This window comes from Dendroctonus ponderosae, unplaced genomic scaffold (assembly GCF_020466585.1).
Source record: "Dendroctonus ponderosae isolate FM_Combo_2020 unplaced genomic scaffold, Dpon_F_20191213v2 Dpon_F_20191213_1, whole genome shotgun sequence".
NCBI lineage: Eukaryota > Metazoa > Arthropoda > Insecta > Coleoptera > Curculionidae > Dendroctonus > Dendroctonus ponderosae.
The window spans coordinates 46,385,727-46,409,010 of record NW_026017110.1 but is presented as its reverse complement, the minus strand read 5'-3'; the positions used below and the strand labels follow the sequence as shown (position 1 = coordinate 46,409,010).

Here is a 23,284-nt window from a genome sequence, read left to right as displayed (position 1 = left end):
AATTGAAAAATTTAAACCTTTAGAAAGAACGAGTTTTTCGGTTTCAGTTAATGATTTATTAGATAAATTTATAATTGTTTTGTCCAGAAATTGTTTAATTTTTTATACTAAAAACGTCTTTTTTGATTTTTTCGTTGAGTAATTTTTCTAGTTTATGGTTATGAATTTGTTTTTGATTAATACATTTTCTTTCATAGGTTTTATTAACTGAATTTTCTCTTACAGCTTGAGCCAAGTGTGTCGCAGGATACCCTCTAGATGATAGTTCTTGATTACTTTTTGATAAATAATTCGTTCTTATTGCGAAATAGCAGCACTATTTATCAATCTGTAATAAAAGATGTGAGGACATTCTGTCTTTTTTAAAGACAAAAATTTTTGAGGCGAAATACCCAAAAAGAAGTTTGTAAAAAAGTAAAAAAACATTTTCAACATTTTCCCAGCAACTAAACTTAGTTATTGCGTCGGTGCGTTGGGTTGACGCATCAAGCGATTTGAGTAGCACTGCGCCAACTCCTAAAAATTCACTCAGTTACCCAAGCTTGGTACAGAGTGTTCCATTTAATTAATGCAAATTCGTCCATTTATTCATCAAATGCAAATTTTTAAAACTTAAATAGTTCATCTGCAATCTTCCTCGTCGTATAATCTGAACAACCCTGTGTATTAAATTGATAGTTTTGCAAGTTTGTTGCTCTCAAAGAAAGATACTAACCCAAACAAACGCGTGCGTTTCAACTGAAAATAAACTCACCGATAGTGAGTGAGCCTGTTCGACCGACCAGAAGGCGACAGCTTCCGATTGAACTCCGCCTGCAGCAGATTCGGATTGATCATGTTCATATTAGCCGAAGAACTGTTATTGTCCTCCTCATCCGCATCCCCGCAAACATCGACCGAAGAATCAGCATTCTCCACAAGCTTTGGCATAACGCTGCTGGTGCGGTTCAAGCAACTGTCCAGACTTCTGAAGCCCATCGAGCTGGACGAGCTGGAAGACGATCCGTATTGGTGCTTAAACTGCATGCGTCTGGACGCAGTCGTGTCCTCCAGAGACTTAGTTTGGGGCACCTTCTTAAACGTTCTGGGCGGCTTTTGAACGCCTGGCGACGTTTTGATCACCGGTTTGGTCAGAACGGGCGCATTGGGCGCCGTGGTTACCCAATGGCCGCCTCCCAGGGGCGAGGTTGGAGGACTGTTGTCGCTGTCCTCAATTGCGTTTGAACGCGGCAGAAATGGGGCTTTGCCGAAGAACGTTCTGGACTTGGAGGGACTTCGATTCTTGTCCTGGAAAGCCAGAGGCGGCGAAATGATCGGGGTGATCGATGGAGGTGAACCAGGCTCAGGTGGTGGCGAAGTGAACTTGCGGGTTTGCAACTGCAAAGCGGCAGGTCTTTGGGGCACAGGACGTGGTTCCGAATGCAGTTCTCTTCTCGCTGGTTCTACTTTGGGTTCGGGCCGGTTGTCGCCCTGCGACTCGACGCTGTTCGTTCGCGAATAGTCGCTGAACTTGTTCGGTTCGCTGTAGAAATGATAGTTGGCCAGCTTCAGGCCAGTTCGACGTGATTGCAGGGACTTGGCCACGTTGATCGAGTAGCTGGCTTTGCGACTATCTTCCAGCGATCGTTGCTGGACTTGGACCCAACCAGACTTTCCCAAGTAGACGCCGTCCACTTCGCGGTCGCACCATCTGGAAATTGCAAAAATTTCCTACAATCCTGGGAAAATTAGCAAATGACACTCACTTTGCGTGAAATGTGTGCAATTTAGGCATGAGAAACCCCAGAAATTCATATCGAACATCGAACACCTTTCGTATTTCAGACTCAATTTGAACCTCTAAGAGAAAAACACTACTTCAATGTCACATTTTTGTTAAAATTTTAGCAGCAATTTTAAACTCTTCTATAAATACAAACTCAAAACTCCAATTCCCATTTTAGGTTCAAAATTCTAACTTCAATTACAAATATTAAGCTTTTTGCAACATAATTTGGCCTTGAATCTCTACTTCCATCTCTGGAAATTAATCAGGTGTATTTCTGTATTGCCCATTAAATCAATCAGTTGTATTTTTTCATGCTTAAGTCAAAAGAAAAATTTTTGAAACATTTTAATATTTTTGGAATTTTAAGACTTTTAAAATTTCTACTCGAATTGACACTGTAAACTAACCCAAAGGCCAAATTCCAATGCAAAATTTTAGGTTTGGGTCACACTATGTTGAATTGCGCTTTTGAGTTGTTGCTGCGCTTTAAGTTCATGAGTTTTAACTCATGGCTTAATGAGTTATAACTCGTTTATCGATGACTGAGACTGGAATTTTAACATCTAAAAAAATTCATCAACTTTTTTTCTGAGTAACGTTTAACAAGCAACGGGACGGAGCGCCCGTGCGTTGGGTTAGCGCACCAAGCCATTTGCGCAGCACTGGGCTAACTCCTAAAAATTGACTGAGATATCCTTTCGGGCGAAACGATTGCTCGAAAATATTTGGTCTAGAACAGGAAAAACCGGAAATTTTGAAGAAACTTAAAAACATTTCAGTGCGATGGGGGTGACGAGTTTTCCTAATAGTTGATTATATGATTTTGCCTTCTCTGTGCGTTTTTTGGGAAAACTTTCTCTATCTAGCACACTAAGCGATAATTTTGTGCTCTTTGCACTTTCAGAGAAATTAATTTTTTAAGCATGACATTTTTGTAAGCGACTCGACTGACGGAATGTATTTCGAAACTTAACATTTCTTGCAAAATCGACCTGAAAACATTTAAAAAATTAAACCTGCCCTCCATATAGAATGTTTCCACCTCTATCCAATGCACAAAACCCCAATTTTATGACTCTCTCGGTTTCAGAGAAATTATTATTTAAAAAATTCTCGAGCAAACCAGACGCAAAAGTTTACGTTTCACTCTTCTTCTCTATCTAGTACACCAAACCTCAATTTTAATGCTCTTTTGCTCTCAGGGAAACCATTTTTTTAAGCAGGCATTTTGTGGTTTTCTGCACGCTTTTGAAGGAAAAGTTGTCCAAACTCTAAAAATTCCTGGAAAATTGCCTGAAGATGGCCGAAAGGCTACGCTTTTTACATATATAAAAAAATTGTCTTCCTATTGAGCACAATACATTCATTAGAATCTTTGAATAATAATGAATCTAATTCTTCTACAGGTTTCCAAGATACGCTTTTTTAGAGAAAGTGTTTCACGATTTTTCTCTGGAAACATAAAAATCGGTGGAATATTCCCTGATGGTGTCTGAAAATCGAAACTGGCCCCATGAACAGAATATTCCCTTAGCAATCTAGCGTAGGCCTGGGTAACACTGTGTTGAGTTGCGCTATTGAGTTGTTGCCGCTCTCTGAGTTAAAAAGTTTTAACTCATCGGTTAATGAATTATGACTCATTTATCGATGACCGAGATTGGAATTTAAGCATCTAACAAAAAGTCGTCAACTCCTAAAAATTCACTGAGTTACCTTTTCTGTAGAACCGATTGTTTTAAAATATTTATTTCCTAAAATAGGAAAAACCGGAAATTTTTAAGAAACTTAATTAAATGCTTCGTATGAGGGTGACAAATAGTTCATTATATGATTTTGCTGTCTCTGAGCGTTTTTTTGGGAAACCTTTACTTTCGTCGAAAATAACAAGAGAACTTCGTTTCGTTTTTGTCCCAAATTCAAAGGTAAAACGGGTATTTGAAAAAGCCGATAAGGAAGACGGGTATTTGAAAAAGACGAAAATTCATCTTTTAACTTTTTTGCATAAAAGACTCTCAGTTTGTGAGAATTTTACAGTATAACGTGTTTAGAAGTATTGACCTAAAAGTGAAGCAACCGGAATTTAATAAAAATCAAATTATTCACAGCGACGCGGGTGACGAGTTTCCGACATAATTGATTATAGACTTTCGCTTGTTTTGTGCGAGAAAACATTTTTGGAAAAAAATAAAAAAAACATTATTAGGGTTCGAGAAAAAAATTTTCAAAGCTGGTAAGTGTTTCAATGAAATCTATTTTAAAACTTTCACAGAAAATACCTGACGATTGTCGGTATTTTTTATCGTATTTTGGTTGAAAAGACCCATGATTGGCAGGAAGCGAAGCATCAGAAAATAATTATTTTTGATTGGTATTTTGAGAAAACCCTAATGATTATCGGGAAAAAACAGTATAAGTTATTTTAGTTTCTGTCCCGAATTCAACAATAAAAAAAGGTTTTGCAAAAATCCGACAAAGCTATAAATCTATCCTGTAATTTTTCGCGCAAAAGACTTCCAGTTTTTCAGTATTCTTAAATAAAATTATTCAAAATAAAGCGTTTTTGAGTAGAAAGCAAAGCGAAAAAAATTCAGTCGAGACTAAAAAACCACAGTCTTATTAACAAATTCTACAGTCTTCAGAGGAATAGAAGTGATGAATTTTTCAAATGATTTATTATAAACTTTCGCATATTTTGTTCGTTTTTTAATAAAAAGGTGTCCGAATTTTGGGACCAAATTTCGGATTTCAAAACTTTTTACAAAGCGACGAAGGAGGCGAGTATTGTAATAAAATTTATTTTCTAATGTTTCGCAGGAAATGCCTGTAGATTGTCAGTATTTGAACACCAATAATCTAAAAGCAACTAAATAAAAACTGCCAAGATTTTCCCAGCAACGGAACCGAGTTACTGCGCCGATGCGTGGGCGTGACCAAGCCATTTGCGCTGCACTGTGCCAACTCCTAAAAATTCACTGAATTACCCAGGCCTACAAAGTTTGCGACTTCAAATCAACATTGTGCCAGCTTCTGCCTCAAATCTTGAACTTTCAACATCAAATTCCAACTTTGAACCCAACATCGGAATTTTTCAAAATTTCCAGCGTGAACTGGAAATGTCTATCAACTTAAAATATGGGTATTCCATGATTGAAGTCACTCAGATAAGGAATTTTTGCAAAAAAACTTCAATATCAAGACTAAACTAATGAACTGAAAAAACCCTCATAGATCGAATCGGTCATGCGGCCAAATCAGTAAAATAGGCGCTTAACAAAACGGATTATTTTTCCAATTTTCTTGAGCGCGCGCTGCCCTTCTAATCGGCTTAATCGATAGATTACCGAATGCAACGATTTAATTTTATATATTTCTGGACGAAAAGAAAATGATGGATCGAATGGGGGCCTATCTCGAGTAACCAGGTGCTTTGGCGGCAGCCTGAACAAATTCAAAAACGAACCTTACTTAAAACGGATAACGATAACGTCGCTTGCTTTTTGTGCTGGACAATTTACAAATCGCTTAATTTTTCCCCTAAAAAACCGTACTAAATGTACGCAATTCATTAGGAGCCATTGTCGCATTTGCTTTTATATTTAAATCAGTTAATTCGCGTTTTCCAGCTGCGCCCCATCCACATCTTCGAAAGTTTGAGAACCATTTATCATGCCGGCGAGCCCCGAAGTTTGGCCACTTCGATGAACATTTTTTAAAGAACTTTGCGGCTCTAAACTTCGAAGCGACTTCTTAATGCTTAGCCATAAAGATGATTTGTTTAGGTTTTACGTACTATCCTATTCAGAGACTTTGCCAACCTGAGTAAGCAGTTTTATTGGGACGCACCATTCTTGGACTGCTCAAAGGAAATGCCTCAACTGGCTTTCATTGTTGGCTTCTTTCTGGTAATTCAGCCAGCCCGCGTCTTTCAGAAAAAGATACATCAAATTATTCGAATGTTGCCTTCAGTTCGTTCTCAATTCCGCTGGGGATGCCATAGTCAACCTGATCATCTGCTGTGCAATATGTGAAACGTTTTTTACGTGGAAAAAGAAAACCCCACATGCTGACAGCGATAATGGAAAGTTCAAACAGCATGTTAGCTGTAGACGTTAACTTATTTTAACACAATGAGGTTTTAGAACAAAGTTTTACCTATAAATTTGTTTCTTTCCGCTGTTCAACTTGAGTTTTAAATCGGAAATTTCTGATTTTTGATGGTTTAATTTCTTTCAAATTCAAACCATTTCTCTATCCCCTCGAATTTCCCCCCATTCCTAGTCAGACCTTTCACGTGAAGCTTCCATATTATTCCTTCGATATCGTTGCGTGGCTTTATTAATTTTCGCTTCCAAGTGTTTCCAAAAATATCGAAACTGGGGCATTTCAAAAGAGCCGAAATTCAAACAAACCCTTGATAAAATCTCATTTAAAGGAAACATCCCTGCGGGGTTTTTGCTTTATATCGGAATACTGAAACGCACAAATTGACGGGGCAAACTGATCGGGAACTTTTTTCCCTTAAAATCAGAAAAATCCACACCAAGAGATAGATTGCGAGGACTTTTTGTCTTCTGAGGCTTCGAACATTAATCATCGTAATGCTGCGCCAATAAACCCCGGTCGAATCCAATTCCTATTACATTGTAGTGGCAGAGCTTATGAAACTCATGAAATTCAGAACTAACGATTTATTATTGAAACCTAAATAGGACTGGAATATGCAAATTCTAATCAACGTCACAGCCAGGGGCCGTTTGCCATGTTAACGACATGGCTTTAGGGCCCGTTCACTCGTGTTTTATTGCTTTATCCATTTTTTATTAATTTTCACAGTTTAGGGAAGCAAACTCACCTAACTGGGGACAATTCCCTGTTGCAGCTGCCGCTGAAAGTGAAAATTCCTGGCGAATTCATCTCGGATCCGCTATGGAAGCTCGATGAATTCGTCCATTTCTGAGCATTACTGCTGCTGGTGCTGCTCCCTAGCGACTGGTGCTTAGTCAGCGACGGTCCCTGAAAAAACCAATTTCTAATCTGGTTTAATTTAATTTTCCAAAAAACGTCCTACCGACGATTGGTTACTAGATGTGGCGGTGGTGCTGCGTGACGAAGCAAAGTACGATCGGGCTGCAGCAGAATAGGGCGCGTTTGGTCCTCGAGGGTCTGAGGAGTTGCGCACATGTAGTATCGAAACGTTTGGACCCCTGCAATAAATAGAAATTATCAGCTAAAAATCGCTGTTTTATCCAATACTCGATCTCATTGATTCTAAGCCTGATGATGAAAACCAAAATAAATTCGTATTGTCTTTGCCCAAAACCAGTTTATTTCATCAATACCTGAAACCATTTAGAAATAATCCGAGGAAAAACATAAATTTAGCCCACACTAGCTCTATCGCACTCGCTCTCATTAATTGATGATAAAAGACAAAATCCGAAGCATCATTAAAAAAATGCAAATTTATCACACATTTGCTCTCTTGTACTCGCTCTCATTGATTAAAAGCGTGCTAAGTTTGCCAATGTTAACCAATAAAAACCAATTGAAAGTCTTAAAAAAACGCAAATTTAGCCCACACTAGCTCTATTACTCTCGCTCTCAATCCTGGAAAGCATCCTCAGTTTGTCAATGCATAAAACCAATTCCAGGCAGGTTTATCCCACACTCGCTTTCATTGATTAAAGACGTTCTAAGCCTGATCATAAAGCACCAGGAAAATGACAATTTAGCCCACACTAGCTCTATCGCACTCGCTCTCATTGACTTGCTGAAGACAAACAAAATGCCAAGCCTGCCGATGAAAAATAAATAAAATTCGCATCAAATTAAGGCTGTCATTGCCTAAAACAATATTTACGAATTGGTGGGCGTTTAGAACGCAAGGCGATTGTATAAGGTAGGTTTCAGCGGCCCACGACGCATCCAAGAAGGTTCATTGGCCAGCATGTGTGGGTCGGATACGATTTGGTGAATTTAAGCCGGAAAAAATATATTTACACCTAGAAGAACCGTTCAGAGATTATATAAATCAGGTGGCCATTAAACGAACATTATGTACTTGCACCGAAAACCATATTTACATAAAATAGCGAGTTCGGGGCAATATTCCGGCCCGCATGACTTTTTAAGGGATCCGATAGGGATTTCATGGCAGTTTCAGAAGTTGCGGACGCGAGATAAAACAATATTCTCTGAATTGTAATTCTCCCCAAGCTTTCCTGGATAAATATTCATAAAACGTTGGCCTGATGTGCATACTTTCAGTACTGATGGATTACAGGACAAAACTTGCTTGAAAAAGCAGACAACTTTCAAATTGTCACAGTTTTCCTTGCAATCAATCGAAGAATAGAAAACAGTTCAATAAGCGAAGGGGGAACACAATCCCATTACCTTAAAGGCAAACGATGCGTGGATCAATTTTCCAAATGGATTCCAAGGAAAGCAGCGTTCATTTAATTAAAATTATATATTTAATTTAATTAAAATAAATGAATAATGTAACTTATCCAGGGTAATTTGTTAGAGTGGCAGTTAAATGGGCAAAGAGAAACCATTTAGGCCCTTTTACTTTCTCTATGTACATTATTCGCTGGCATTTAAACACTGGCATTTGAACAGAAACTTTCAACGTAAAAAACATTGAAAATTTAAATTGAAAACTTGTTAAATTTGAAGCTCAGGTTCCAAACATTTACTTACTACTTTTAACTAAAAATGCGAAAAAGGCGGAAGTTCCACTTGATTCGACAAATGTATTGTCAATTACAGCCAAAAAGTTCAGTCAAAAAAATCAGAAATATGTTTTCAAATGCGAAAATTAAAGTCTGACTTAAAAGCAAAACTTTCGGGTCTAAAACACAACACTGCGAATTTAAAAACCGCAAAATAGAGAGTTTGCTCCAGGAAATCCAAAGTTTTGAGTCGGGAGTTTCAACAAGGCTCAGAACATTTACTACTAATAAACAATTTTAGCTTCAAATGGCATTTTGAAAGTTGATATTTATATTTAGAACTTCAAGTTCCGGCAATAGACTCAGTTAGACAAATTTGCACAAAAAATTCGAAAACTTACAATCCTCACGAAATCAATCCTAACAATCAAATCCCTAACTTAAAATTCCAGGAAAAACCACCAAAGTTACCAAAGTTATTGTCCTAAAGTTTTCATCGGGAAAGCGGTTGAAAATACGATTTCAACTTTAAAATGTAAACTAAAACATAATTTAAAAAAATATAAGAGAACGCAGATCACAAAAATGTCGACATGGAATTCGTACTTGAGAGTAAATATTTCGAGTCCAATCTTCAAATTCTTCGAGTGTTCGCAGAAAGATAAAATTCACAGTGCGAACTTACGTTTGTACTTAAACAATGTCTCAAAATTGAAGTTTCAACTTGAAATAATCGATATTTTGACTCGGAACTTTAAATTCTTCGACTTTGCTTTGAGAGATTATAAATAAGTCCTAAATGTTGGTTTAATCATGAAAAAGTTCATATGAACTCAGAATTTTGGCTCCAACTTTAAAATCAAAGTTTCTTCATAAAATTCATACTTAATAATAGGTATTTTGAGTGCAAATTAATTTTGTTTTGAATGCATGCTGGAAGATGAAAATTTCAGCGCCCGCAGTTCTGATTTCAGGTTTCAGTCCATTTAAACTAAGAATTTTAAGTTCGGGTGCAAAAGCTGAAGTTTCAACTTGTAAAATAGTACTTGAGAGCCGATATTTTGACCGCAACAAATATACGCGACGATAAGAATTTCAGTACGTAAATTTGTTTTAAATTTTGAAAATTCGACGAAAACTGTAAAATTGCACTGCAATTCCGACAATCCAAGTTTCTGCTTAAAATAATACTTGAAAGTCGATATTATCACCAAAAGTCTTAGATTATTCGAGTTTGTGTTAGAAGATGAGAATACTTTCGGGTATAAAACACAACATTTCGAATTTAAAACCCGCAAAACAGCGAATGTTTAAAACACGAAATTCAAACTGAAAGATACAAATTTAAATTGCAAACCCAAAGTTTTGACTCAGAAGTTTCAACAAGGCTCAGAACATTTATTACTAATGGATAATTTTAACTTCAAATGGATTTTAATTTGGAAAGTTGAAATTTCTATTTAGAACTTTAAGTTCAGGCTATAAACTTTGATACACAAATTTGCACAGGCGTATTTGTACCAGACGACATACAAAACAACCAACACAATAACCGACCGGTTTCAGACAATATTTCGTCCTCCAATTGGATCGACATGATTGCTCCTGTTACTCCGAAAGATGTAGCAGAAGAAATTAATAATAATCTCAGCCCAAAAAAGGCTCTTGAGTTTGATTTAATTATAAGACAAATCCTGAAATAACTGCCAAAAAAGGAGATACTGATGTTAACACATCATCATCATCAGTCATCATGGTCCCCAAGCCTGGTAAACCTCAACACAATGTTAAGTCGTACAGGCCAATTTCCCTCTTGCTAATAATATCAAAGCTTTTTGAAAAACTGTTGCTGAAAAGACTTAAACAAATATTAGAGAAACTAAAGTTAATCCGCGATCACCAATTTGGATTGCGATCAAACCACTCTACAATTGATCAAGTGCACCGAATAACTGATATAATAGAGAAGCCACTAGAAGAAAAGAAAGTCGGTTCAGCAATATTCCTCGACGTATCGCAGGCGCTCGACAAAGTATGACATGAAGTTACTTTTTACCAGTGATGATGTACCCCAACCGAAAGAAGTTATAATAGCAACATATGCGGATGAGATGGGACTAATGTCAACTGACACAAATCGAGTAACAGCGGCACAGAAACTACAGGAAGCCAAGTGGAAAATTAAACTTCACGAAACTAAATCGACCTATGTTAACTTTACCAACCAAAATTTGACAGATCCCGCAGTAATAAATATTAATGGATCCAGCGTCCCATATGCAAATACTGCGAAATACCTTGGTATGACTTTACCACACTGACACTAAATTAAGATGAAACGAACATGTCAGAAAGAAAGCAAAAGAGTTGTAAATAAAAATTGCGCAATATAGATGGCTGATTGGCAGGCATTCCAAGATGACTTTGTATAACAAACTTTTAATTTATAAACAAATTATTAAATCTACATGGCTCTACGGTATTCAGCTATGGGAAAGCACAAAAAGCACACACATAAAAAAGATTCAAACGGTCCAAAATAAGGCATTACGTGAAATAGCCAATACAATATATGGTTTGTCAGAAATAATGATCTTCACAGAGACCTTAGAATCCTGACTGTTGAACAGGCAATCAAACGGTATGCAAAGAAACACCAAGCTAGACTACAACTACATCCGAACGCAGAAGCCAGCCAGCTACTAGATCAGAATTTATACCGCAGATTGAAGAGAACGAAGCCCTTTGAATTGATATAGTGTTTTAAGGACAGAGCATGGTGTGCGTGTAAATATTGTCTCACATCTCATGTGAGACTAAAGCTCGAAAAGTCAATGGAGTGACTTAGTTAACTAACCTAATGTTAAGATTACAGATAATAGTTTTAGTTTTAGTTTTAGTAAATAATATTAATAAATAACAAAAAAACAATTTTAAAATTTGTACTAAAAAATAATTTTAGTCGATATTTGGAGCCCCATCTTCAATTATTCGAGTTTTCGCAAGAAAATGAAAATGGCAGTGCGAACTTACGTTTATACTTAATCATTCGATGTAAACTGTAAAATTTGACTGAATGTCCCAAAATCGAAGTTTCAACGTGAAATATTTTAACCCAGAACTTTAAATTCTTCGACCTAAATTTCAGTCCTAAATTTTGGTTTAATCTCAACGTTCATATCAACTCAGAATTTTGGCTCCAACTTAAAAGTAAAAGTTTCTACATAAAATTCATACTTAATAATCGGTATTTTGAGAGCAAATTATTTTTGTTTGAATGCGACGCCCGCAGTTCTATTTTCAGATTTCACAAGTACATTTAAATTGAGAATTTTGAGTTCAGGTTTAAAAGCTGAAGTTTCAACGTGTAAAATCGTACTTGAAAACCGATATTTTGACCGCACAAATATACTCCAAGGAGATACGAATTTCAGTCCAGAAAACTACCTTAAATCTTGAAATTTCACAGGAAACTACAAAATTTGTTTTAATGTGAAGTGATCGATATTTTTTTGACCAAAAACTTAAAATTCTTCGACTTTGCTTGCTTTGGGAGATTATAAATCATTCCTGAATTTTCGTTTAATCTTGAAAAAGTTCATATAAACTCAGAATTTTGACTGCAACTTAAAAATCTAAAAAATGTCTACATAAAACTCATAATTAATAATTGGTATTTTAAAATCAAATTAATTTTTTTTAAATGCATGCTGAACAATGAAAATTTCAACTCCCGCAGTTCGGTTTTCAGATTTCAGAAGTCCATTTGAACTGATAGTTTTGAGTTTTCTTTTTGAGAACTGAGTTTTTGAGTCGACATTTGCACTGAAAACTTTAAACTATTCGAGTTTGTATTGGAAGATGAGAATGCCAGTCCAAAGTTTTAAATTTTCGAGAAATTCATACAGGTAATTAAAAATGTTGACGCAGTTTTAAGAATTAAAGTTTCAAGATACCAAATTGGACTTGAAAGTCGATATTTTGACTGCAAACTTGAAATTCTTCGACTTTGCGTTTGAAAGGTGAGAACGACGATCCGAAAATCTGATTTTTTGACAAGAAAATCTGACAATTTTGACAGAAACGTAAAAATTTAAGTTTCTACATAAATTTCATACTTAAGAGTCGATATTTTGAGCGCAAATTCAAAATGTTTTGATCCGCCATTCCGCTTTAAATTTAAGAATTCGACTTCAACTGAGAACTTTGATTGTTTCAAAAAGTGAACTTTTAACATTAAAAACCGTACTTGAAAGTCGATATTTTAACAGAAAACTTCAAGTTCTTCGACATTGCGTTGGAAGATGAGAATGTGAGTCCGAAATTTTGTTTTCAGTCTGGAAAAATTGACATACACTGAGAATTTTGCCTGCAGTTCCGAAGACCGAAGAAGAGAAAAACGGTACTTGAAAGTCGAAATTTCGAACAAAAACGGGAAATTTTTCGAGTTTTTGCTGGAAGATGAGAATGCCATTCCAAATTTATATTTCAAGTCTCGGAAATTCGAAATAAGCTGAAAACGTTTCAAAAACTGAAGTTTCTATTTGAAAAATCGTAATTCTTCGACTTTGCATAGCAAGATAATAATGTCACACAGAGATTCTGTGTTTGAAATCTTGAAAATTGGATAGAAACTGAGAATTTTTAACGCGGCTTAAAAAAATTAGTTTTAACAAGAGATGCTTTCGAAATATCGACTTCGAATTTTTTCGACTTTAGTTGAGCGATTCAAATTTAAATTAAAAATTATGTCTTAAAATTCCGACCATAAACTGAAAAGAAATGCTTCGCTGCTTTCAGTGCAAAATTCACACATTTTTCTGTTGATAAATTCGTATTTAGGGCCGATATTCTGCAAAGTTCGGCTTCAAACTTCGAATTCCTTTGACTTTAACCTTAAGCTTGGAATTTTGCTGCGATTCTTCAAATTTCAACCATAAACAAGAAAAACCAGGTCAAATCCGAAAAGCGCACGGTTAACATGAAACATTTAGTCCAGCTTTGGTCTGAGGATGCATTGGAAAATTCATAAAAACGCCGAAACGTTGCTTTCACTTACTCTCCCTCTTTCACCCCCGAACAGTTGAATTGACTCCTTCTGTTGTTGGTCAGCCAATGAAAGACTTGAACCCGGAAGAAGTTCCATAGAGACAAATTGAAAATAATGAAGACGATATTTTTCCCGGGCAGTTTAATGGCTAAAAGCCGCCGTCGTTTCGCTCAGACGATACGTTAACAAAATAAGAAATCTCATTTAACCATACAAAGCGGCAAGCCTGTTTGAATGAAGACAAAAACGTGACGTTTCGCAATAAAACGACATCAGAGTTTCCTTTTAAAGGAAGTCGCTCGGGGTCGAAGTCGGCATTATAAACATTTTAAAGTTGCTGAAAGCAACCAGTTATAAAGCGCTGCCGTTTAACAGAAAAGAAAAACTGCAGTTTTTGTGTCGCCACTAAAACAATCGTGTTAAAGTTGGTCAATTTCAATCAACCAGGACAACAAGGAAGTGAGACGGATTTCGTCTGATTAGCATACGACGTAATAACAATTAATATTTAATCAATTTCCCCATCGACCCTAATCGGGCGCACTGATTGAAGAACGGAGAAGAAAGTCATCCAAGTGGGAATCGGTGTTTTGCAAAGGAATCCGAAACGCCACTTACAAATATGCTCATGTTACACGGACAGGTTAACAGTTTCTTTGATTTTCACTATCACTTTAATGCATTTACGGAAGAAATCGAGACGTGGAATTCGCACCGATGTTAACTAATAGCTTGCGTTACAGGCGCTGAAGATTTCATCAACAATTCAACGCTGTTCCAACCGTATTTGCATTCGCAGATTTATTTGCAATTTCTCGAGCTCTTCATGAGTTGGGGTTTTATGTCTAAGACGCATTTTTGCGTTGGATCTTCAGAGAAGCGCTTGGTGCGGCACCGAACAAGCAGGTGAAACTAATCAGATTTACTGGCCGGCCAGAGCCAAATTTGACGGAAGATTTTGAAGAAAATCGTCGACAAGTTAATTTTTTTAAGTGTCTCAGTTGGGGGAGTGATGAGGGATGGAAAATAGATAAACTGGTGAAGAATCCGAAAGAAACTTTCTAAAGACTGTTTTCAAAGATTCTCTAGGCCGACCTCGGAACACAGGAATGTGTTCGAATATTCTTCTGGTGTCTGCGAAACGTTAAGAAGAAATTCTTTCCAACCACGACTTACAAGTGTTTCACAAATTCACAAGTTTTCCCATAATCAGCACCTCTTAAATTATTAATCAATTGAAATTATGTCAATCCAAGCACCAGAAGAAGACGAAAGCGAATGCCAGCAAACTTGAAATTATTGGTGCACAAGAACAAGTTTGCGAACTCTCCTGGCGGAATTAACTTATTAGCAGAAGTTAAGGAATCATCCTGAAACTTCCGATGCGAATTCGTGCACCTGAATCGAATTAAATTTTTAGCAAACAGTTGCAAACTAACGACGAAATCGGACGGGAATTATGTCGGATGTTTGATTGAATTATACGAGCTGAAACAGTGATGGGAAAGACAGTTTTGCTGTCGCTTTAAAAGGGGCACAGAACTCATTTAAAAAGCCACTTATCCTAAACACGTGTAGCTAAAATAGCCGAATTTGTTACCTGAGTCGGATTGGCCTCAAATCGGCGGTAGATGGAGAGCATTTGGGGAAAATGCCATTTGCACGATTGAATCGCAATCTCGAAAAACAAATGAGCCGAAAATGTACGCTCCTATTTTATCTCAGCAGCCGCTCATTTAAATCCCGTTTCGCAGCCATATCGGATGCGGATTCCGCCCTAAATGGGATACAATTGAAATTTCCGATATAAATCCATGGTGAGGGGGCAAATGGGAGTATTTCGTTTGTGGTTTAATTGGAAATCCCGTAGTTCAGAAATGAAGGGATAATAATCAACGGGAAACCTTCAAGCTGAAAAACTACGGTGGAAGCACGTGAAAATACATGTGTAAGAATGCAATTAATTATAGCATTTTTCAATCAACAAGTGCAATTTTAGGTACCGTTTTAATGCAAACCGTCCAAAGACACGTGAATGCTAATTTATCGAAAAGAATCTTACAGTTTCAAGGCAAGTGTCTACCAGGACATTTTTCTAGCACCACAAGGCGAGCAATGGAGCAAATTTCTTTCGCCTTAAGGATACGTTTATAATATTGAATTCATTAATTCACATTGTTTGTTACGGTTTTGTTGAATTCTCAGTCCAAATCTTCACAAAATGTATTTGTTAATAAATACGAACAAACCAAAGCTGCAAATTTCCTTGAGCACTTTGAATCTGTTTCTAATCATTCACCAACTGAGAAAACACTTGGAAAAATCGATTTTTCGACCGTTTCTTTCATAAAATTAGGTCATAAAAAGAAGCTTAATTCCCTTGAAATTGCATCTTGAGGTTGACAAAGAGGATTTTTGTCTTAAGAAGGCTTCTTTGGGATCCTTCACACCCTGTTTTCAGTCCTTGGTCACTCTCCAACTAAAAAAACACTTAAAAAATTGTATTTTTTGACCGTTTCTTTCATAAACCAAGTAAAGAAGACCAGAGTGTGAATCATCCCAAAGAAATCTTCCTAAGACTGTTCAAAAATCTTCTTTGCCGACCTCAAAGTGCAATTTTAAGGGAATTAAGCTTCTTTGCTTCACCTAAGTTCATGAAAGAAACAGTTGAAAAATCGATTTTTCCAAGTGTTTTCTCAGTTGGTCAGTGACGAAGGACTGAAAACAGAGTGTGAAGAATTCCAAAGAAGCCGTCCTAAGACTGTGTTCAACAATCCTCTTTGTCGACCTCAAAATACAATTTTAAGGGAATTAAGCTTCTTTGTTTGACATCAGTTTAGAACGGAAACAGTTGAAAAATCAATTTTTCCAAGTGTTTTCTCAGTTGGGTAGTGATGAAGGTCTGAAAACAAAGTGGAAAGGATCCCAAAGAAGCCTTCTTAAGACTGTGCTCAAAAATCCTCTTTGTCGACCTCAAAGTGCAATTTTAAGGGAATTAAGCTTCTTTGTTTGACCTAAGTTTATAAAAGAAACAGTTGAACAATCAATTTTTCCAACTGTTTTCTCAGTTGGGGAGCGACGAAGGACTGAAAACAGAGTGTGAAGAATTCCAAAGAAGCCTTCCTAAGACTGTGTTCAAAAATCTTCTTTGTCGACCTCTTCGGTCTTCGAAGGCTTCTTTTGAATTCTTCACACTCTGTTTTCAGCCCTTGGTCAGTCAACAACTGAGAAAACACTTGGCAAAATTGATTTGTCGACCGTTTAACTTAGGTCAAACAAAGAAACTTAATTCCCTTAATGCACTTTGAGGTCGGCAAAGAGGACTTTTGAACGCAGTCTTAGGAAGGCGTCCTTGGAATTTCACACACTGTTTTCAGTCCTCCCCAACTGACACACTTGGAAAATTGATTTGTCTATCACTTCCTGGATAAACGTCGGTCAAACAGAGAGGCTTAATTCACTTAAAATTGCACTTTGAGGTCAGCGTAGAAGATTTTTGAACACAATCTTCGGAATGCTTCCCTCCGATTCATCACGTTCTCGGTTTTGAATAATTCCTTTTGCTTGTAGCTGAAACCTTAGCAAGAAAATTGGACTCAATTGCCTAGAAAAAAATCAATCATCTTCGAAAAACACTCCAGCTAATTAACGCAGCCCCAATAAATCCCCATTATAAATTTTCAGGGAATAATCCGAAGCATACGTTATATTGGCCTTTAGCGAAAATCGGCCATAAATCGCCCCAAATGATGTTTTATTTGGATGTGCCCGCATTTATCCCTTGGAACCTGCCCAAACATAGCCGAATAAATCTCCCGACTTGACGAAATTACTGGGAAAGCCCTGATTTCCCATTCTTCGGTCCATCAACTTGTCCACACACGTAAGTGTTAATTAATTCAGGAAAATATTTGCACAACGAAAATATCTAAGTGTAAACACCTGCCTGTAAGTGTTCAAAGTCCCGCCCTGCATGTTAAATCCAACTGTCCTGCTACTGGGAGCATTGGCGCATTGTTGGCGCCTCCCAAGTCAAATCGTTGAAACCTTTCGTAATTGACACCAACACGCCCGCAAATTCACTCGGACTCGCCCAAATGTTGCAATTTAATCGGAATTCGCGTCGCGACTGATTCTTGCGAGATCAGAGCACGGCCGCAAGAACCCGCGAAAGAAGGAGAAACTGAAGGCTGCAGGAAAACCGTGAAGCATTTTTACCAATAAAAGAACCTAATTCGTTCAGTTGCAGAAAAAACTGCACAAGCTCTGCGGAACTGAAATGCGCCGTTTTGCCCTGCTGCCGAGATTATTTAAAAGTGATGCAAATGCAAATGAGAACATGGGCAATAAAAGCCGCGTTTCTTTTTTGCGGAACCGAAATTAAGCACTCGGGAATTGAGGGGAAAGATAATTCCGCATAGCTTATGTATTCCCCACAAACCGGCTTCCCATTTTATTCATAACATTAAGGGTGGAAAATTAAATGCGTTACCACTCAGTCACAGTCACAATTTTCCGACAGTACAACTACCGGACCACAAACGCAAAAATTTACAATCAGCCAAAACCGCCGATGTATAACTTAAGCGTTATAATCAACGACGTCCCGGTATATGTTTGGTATGGAATTGTTGTTATTCCAGGACTTTAAGCGGCTCATTTCCGAAATTCCGAGCGCCATTGGTAAGCAGGTGGCTTACCCCAGATGGAACCACATCGACTTTATTTACGCCAGAAACGCTTCTGACATTGTCTACAAAGAAATGATTCGAATAATGAAAAAATACACAAAAATTCGCAAAGTACCGATAATTACCATAAATCCCAATTTGTTAATCTTTTTTAAATATGCGCTGAATGCAGGAAACAATGGAAAAGTTGATCAAGGGTGACCGAAAAACCTTTAGTTGTTTGCTATAGACCGTGGCACCATTGAACCCATTGGAGAAACATACGTCTTTTTTATTAAAGATGAGGTCAGGTTTAGGTTTGGTCTAGTTTGGGGAACAACGGAAACTTTGAGTAGAACCCTTGACCCCCTACCTTGAGAAGTAGCTTGGTTGCTGTGGTTGAAACCTCTTTCGATTTTTGGGGTTTTGCTTCCCTTATTTGCGCCTGGGAGTTGCCCCAACAAGTTTCTAGACTGGAAGCGCCTTCGAACTTTTTGAGTTGTAACTCATGAGTTTCAACAACTCAACGATTGAAATTTCATGAAATTTTATTGAGTCACTGAGTCACCAAACAGGCCATTCCATATCCAAAAATACCAATTGAAAATTACAGATTAGGAATCAAAAAGAATCTTTCAGGTCTTGTGCGTTTTCGAACTCTTTGAGTTGTAACTCGTTAACTTTTTGAGCAATTTTGGAAGTTTTATGGGTTCATTGAGTCGTTGATGAGGGGGCTCATTCCTAACTTTTTGCGAGCTTTAAAAGTTTAACTGGGGATTTTTTTGAAGTCTCCGTCCTCTTAAAGCTTTTGGAAAATTTGCAGATGTTGATCCAGAAAATCTGCAATTTCGAGCGCGTCACCTTCTTCTTCGATTTCTTCATAATTCTTGCATATTTCTAGTGCTTCAAAACGACTTCTAGCTGATAATTGAAGCTGTAAGTTCAAAGGCTATGGCCTTTCCATACATCATTCACGTTAATTTAGTCTACAATTCCACTTCATATTAAGGAATTTGCGTGAAAATCAATTGCTAAGTAAGCAGTGTTTTTTTAATGCTAATAGATACCAAATCGATAAGCACACTTAACCATTCATTAACTCACAAAAAAGACACACTCGACAAGCCAGTATCTTGTGCAGACAATAAAGTATTGCTAATTGTACTTGTAATGTTGTTAAATTAAACAAGAGATCTAGCTACCTACGTAATAACTGGTGCGATAACACCAGTTACACGATGTAAATTATCGTTTTTTCTATTTAATTGGTGCTATTTTAGATGGAGTTTTGTGTACATACAATTTTTTTATCAAAATTTTTACCTAATCATTGCAAGGTATGTTTGTTTGCCTTATCTGGACTGAACTTGGCGGTTTATATAAAAGAGGCATGGGTTGCTGTTGGCAAAGGAACTGCTGATTTCACTCGAAGTCATGTCCAGTTTAAGGGTTGTTGTAATTTTTGTTCTTTTCTGCGCAAATGTGTTCAGTGAGGCCATCTGGTTGGATCCAGATACTGGCCTCAACTTGGTGAGTCTCCTCACTTTGAATGGGAAATGGGGATTTTTAATGTTATGGCTTTTTGCAGTACGAATTCATCGACCGGCACGGATACAGCTATGAAAATCACACCATCACTACTGATGATGGTTACATTTTGACCACAGTGCGGATTCCTCAAGGCAAAAACGAATCTTCCGACTCCAACACTACCAAACCGGTTGCACTGCTTCTGCATGGCATCTGGAGCAATCCGAAGGATCTCATCATTAAAGGCGACGAATCCATCGGGTTCCTTTTAGCCGAAAAAGGATACGATGTGTTCCTAATGGCCAGCAGAGGAAACACCTACAGCTTGGGCCACACCAATCTCAGCTCCGATTCGGTTGCTTATTGGAACTTCAGGTTGCTATGCCCGGAAAGGAAACTTTCCCAGTATCTGACTGGATAATAAACTATTATTAATTTACAGCTGGCATGAAGTGGGCTACTACGATATTCCAGCAAACATGGACTACATCCAGAACCTTACAGGATTGACCAACGTTTCCTACGTCGGACACTCGCAGGGTGGAACTGCTTTTGTGGTCCTTGCGGCCACACGGCCCGAATATCGCACCCGAGTGACTGTCGCCAATCTCCTCGCCCCCGTTGTCTACATGGATCATTGTCAATTGCCCTTCTTCAATGTGCTCAAGGAGTATGAAGAAGAGCTTGATGTATGCAGGTTTACCTCTGTGGAGTTGAGCTGATTGAGCTTCGATTTTGTTTCCACGATGATTTTACCGATTTGGGATTGAACAAGGGGATTCTAACGAGCAACCCCATCTACCTACAGCTAGCTGTTCTGTTTTGCTCTCGAGATTCCGCGGCTATTGATTCGTGTGTGGAGTTCTTTGGAGATCTTGCTGGACCCGATCCCAATCAACTCAATACGGTGAGCAATTTTTCAGAGGTTTGAGTCGATTGGGGAGGACAAGTTCCAAATGCCCAAACAGGAGCGGTAGAAGTTTCACTGAAGCTTTCCATTAAATCATTGTCCACCTTCCGTCTACTTTTCCCCACATTTACCTGCAAATAAAATCAAATTCTTCCAGTCAATGATCACCGTGATGTCATCGACGGATCCAGCAGGAGGAGCCTTCAAACAGGTGATCCATTACCTGCAAGTGGCCAGAACCAGTAAGTCCGGTTCTAATGTTCTCTGAACTGTTTAAATTCCTGCAATTTCCAGGCGAATTTCGCAAGTACGACTATCGGGACAACAACGAGTTGGCATATAATCAGTCGGAACCTCCTTACTACGATTTGGCGGACATTGACGACGTTCCCATCTATATCTGGTACGGCGCGAACGACTACTTCAGTGGAGCGTTGGTAAGGAGAACTTTTGCCCACAATTTCCATTGAATGGTGGCTTTAATTCCAGTTCTTTCCAGGATTTCACGCGATTAATCTCGGAAAATCCAAGCGCAACAGCCATGTTGGTCGAAGATAGTCTTTGGAACCACATCGATTTTGTCTTTGGAATCGATGCCAAGTCATACGTCTATGATAAAGCTATATCGCTTTTTAATACATACAATGGCTTGTAAATAGAAATTTATTAAATTATGTGGGTTTTCTTCCTCCGGCCATCAGCTGAGTAACTACAATGAAATATGTGAAGATCGTCGTCAAGATTAAGAGAATCATGGAATTATCGACGTTGAAGAATCCGTCCGCCGATATTCGGGTGATCCGGTTGCAGGCCTGCTGCATCAGCAGGAAGATCTCGCTCGATTGGTCGGGAATCTTCAAGCAGGACCACTGACATATTTGCTTGTAGCCAATGGCGACGGGTTTTTGCGATTCCGTCACTATTTGCTCACCCATATACCCCAAGTGTGTGTGTGTTAAACAGTTTAAAGGTTATTAATTGGAAGTGCTAAAGTTGAATTTCACTTATTTCGGGACGGAGTTTTAATGGCAAAAATCAACTATCTGCAAGTTTTGAAAACTGTGAAGAAAAAAAGTGTTTGGGGAATTATTTTTTCTAAACCGACTGTAATTTCTCAAAAACATCTTGCCATTAAAAAGGACGCCCTTTATTTAGAAAAAGGTGTAAACATCAATTCTATAACATAACGGCTCTTTGGTTAATTTATGTTTGCAAAACTGACTTAAATTTGAGTAAAACTGAAAAAGTTCTAGTGATTAAAAAAATTCCCAAAACTGTCGTTAAAGCAGTAGCAAAAAAATTACGGAAAAAAAGCGACTTGTTTTCACTAACTTCTGCAAAAATCAATTATCTAACATGATGGGTGATTGGCGAATTAATTTGTGAAAAACCGACTGCATTTTATTAAAAATCAATGAACTTGTAGAGCTAATGAACTTTCTGCGATTCAAAAGGAGTCGTTTTCCTTATAAATCTCGGAAAAACTCTACTTTTCAACATAACATGGCGTGTTCGGGAAATTATTTTTTGAAAAACTAACCGCAACTTCAGCAAAAATAAAAAAGTTTTAGGGCTGCGATTCAAAAAATGTCCTAAACGCTCGACAACGCAATAAAGAAACCAACTTTCTAGGAATTGAAAAGGCGTCTTTTTCTTATGGTGTTTAGCAAAATAATTTTCTTTAACTGGCTGCAATTTCTTAAAAATTAAAAAACGTGGAGAGCTAATATTTAAAAATTGCCAAAACTTCGAAATTTTAAAAATAACTTTTTGCCACTCAAAAGGACCACTTTTCCTTATGAAACTCTGCAAAATTAAACCTTCAAACATAGCGGGTGTTCGGGCAATTAATTTTTGAATAACTGACAGCATCTTGAGTAAAACTGATGGAGTTCTATGGCTGCAATTCAAAAAGGTTTCTAATCTCTTGATCAAGCAATAAAAATTCAACTTTCTAGGCATCAAATTAACTTATCTTTCTTACAGACTTGTGTAGACGACAACTCTCCAATAAAGCGGTTGTTTTATGTTTTTATTTTTGAAGAACTGATTGCATTTTCTTAAAAATGAAAAAGTCTTTACGGCTCGTTGGAAATTCATTTTTTAGTGAAACTAAAGAAGTTCTAGCGGTGCGATTTAAAGAATTCCCTAAACTGTCGTTACAGCACTAGAAAAAAATACTACGGAATAAAAAAAGCGATTTGTCTTCACTAACTTGAGCAAAAATCAATTATCTAACATGATTGGTCTTTGGCGCATTAATTATCAAAAAAGTGACCGCATTTTCTTAAAAATTAAAGCAATTGTAGAGCTAAAAAACACAGCACTGGGAAAAGACAAAATAAAGGCAAAACTCCTGAAAATCTTAACCCAAGAAACCCACAAACTCATCCTTACTGAAATCAACAACTGCATTACAAATAATAATATTCCGAAAACGTGGAAAAGTGGTGTAATAATTCCTATACCTAAAAATGGACGAGACGGTACACAAATAGAAAACTACAGACCTATTACACATTACTCCCGGTGCTGTGCAAAGTCTTGGAACACATACTAAAACAGAGACTCGAAGAACTGATCAGAAAACATATACCAACATACCAATTTGGCTTCAAACAATATCACTCGACTATTCATCCGCTATTTATTTTGACCAACAACATACAAACAACTCAC

The 23,284-nt window shown here is 37.4% G+C and overlaps 1 protein-coding gene across 3 annotated transcripts in view; it reads right to left on the bottom strand.

Annotated features, from left to right (window-relative positions):
• Positions 1-23,284, bottom strand: part of LOC109533587 (serine/arginine repetitive matrix protein 2) — a 131,780-nt gene that overhangs the window by 68,635 nt on the left and 39,861 nt on the right. For all 3 annotated transcript variants that reach the window (XM_048670456.1, XM_048670458.1, XM_048670452.1), the window contains exons 5-7: positions 6,837-6,972; positions 6,621-6,781; positions 755-1,690 (exon numbers count right to left, since the gene is read on the bottom strand). In XM_048670456.1, coding sequence (XP_048526413.1) covers positions 755-1,690; positions 6,621-6,781; positions 6,837-6,972 — 1,233 coding nt within the window. The remainder of the gene's footprint in view (positions 1-754; positions 1,691-6,620; positions 6,782-6,836; positions 6,973-23,284) is intronic.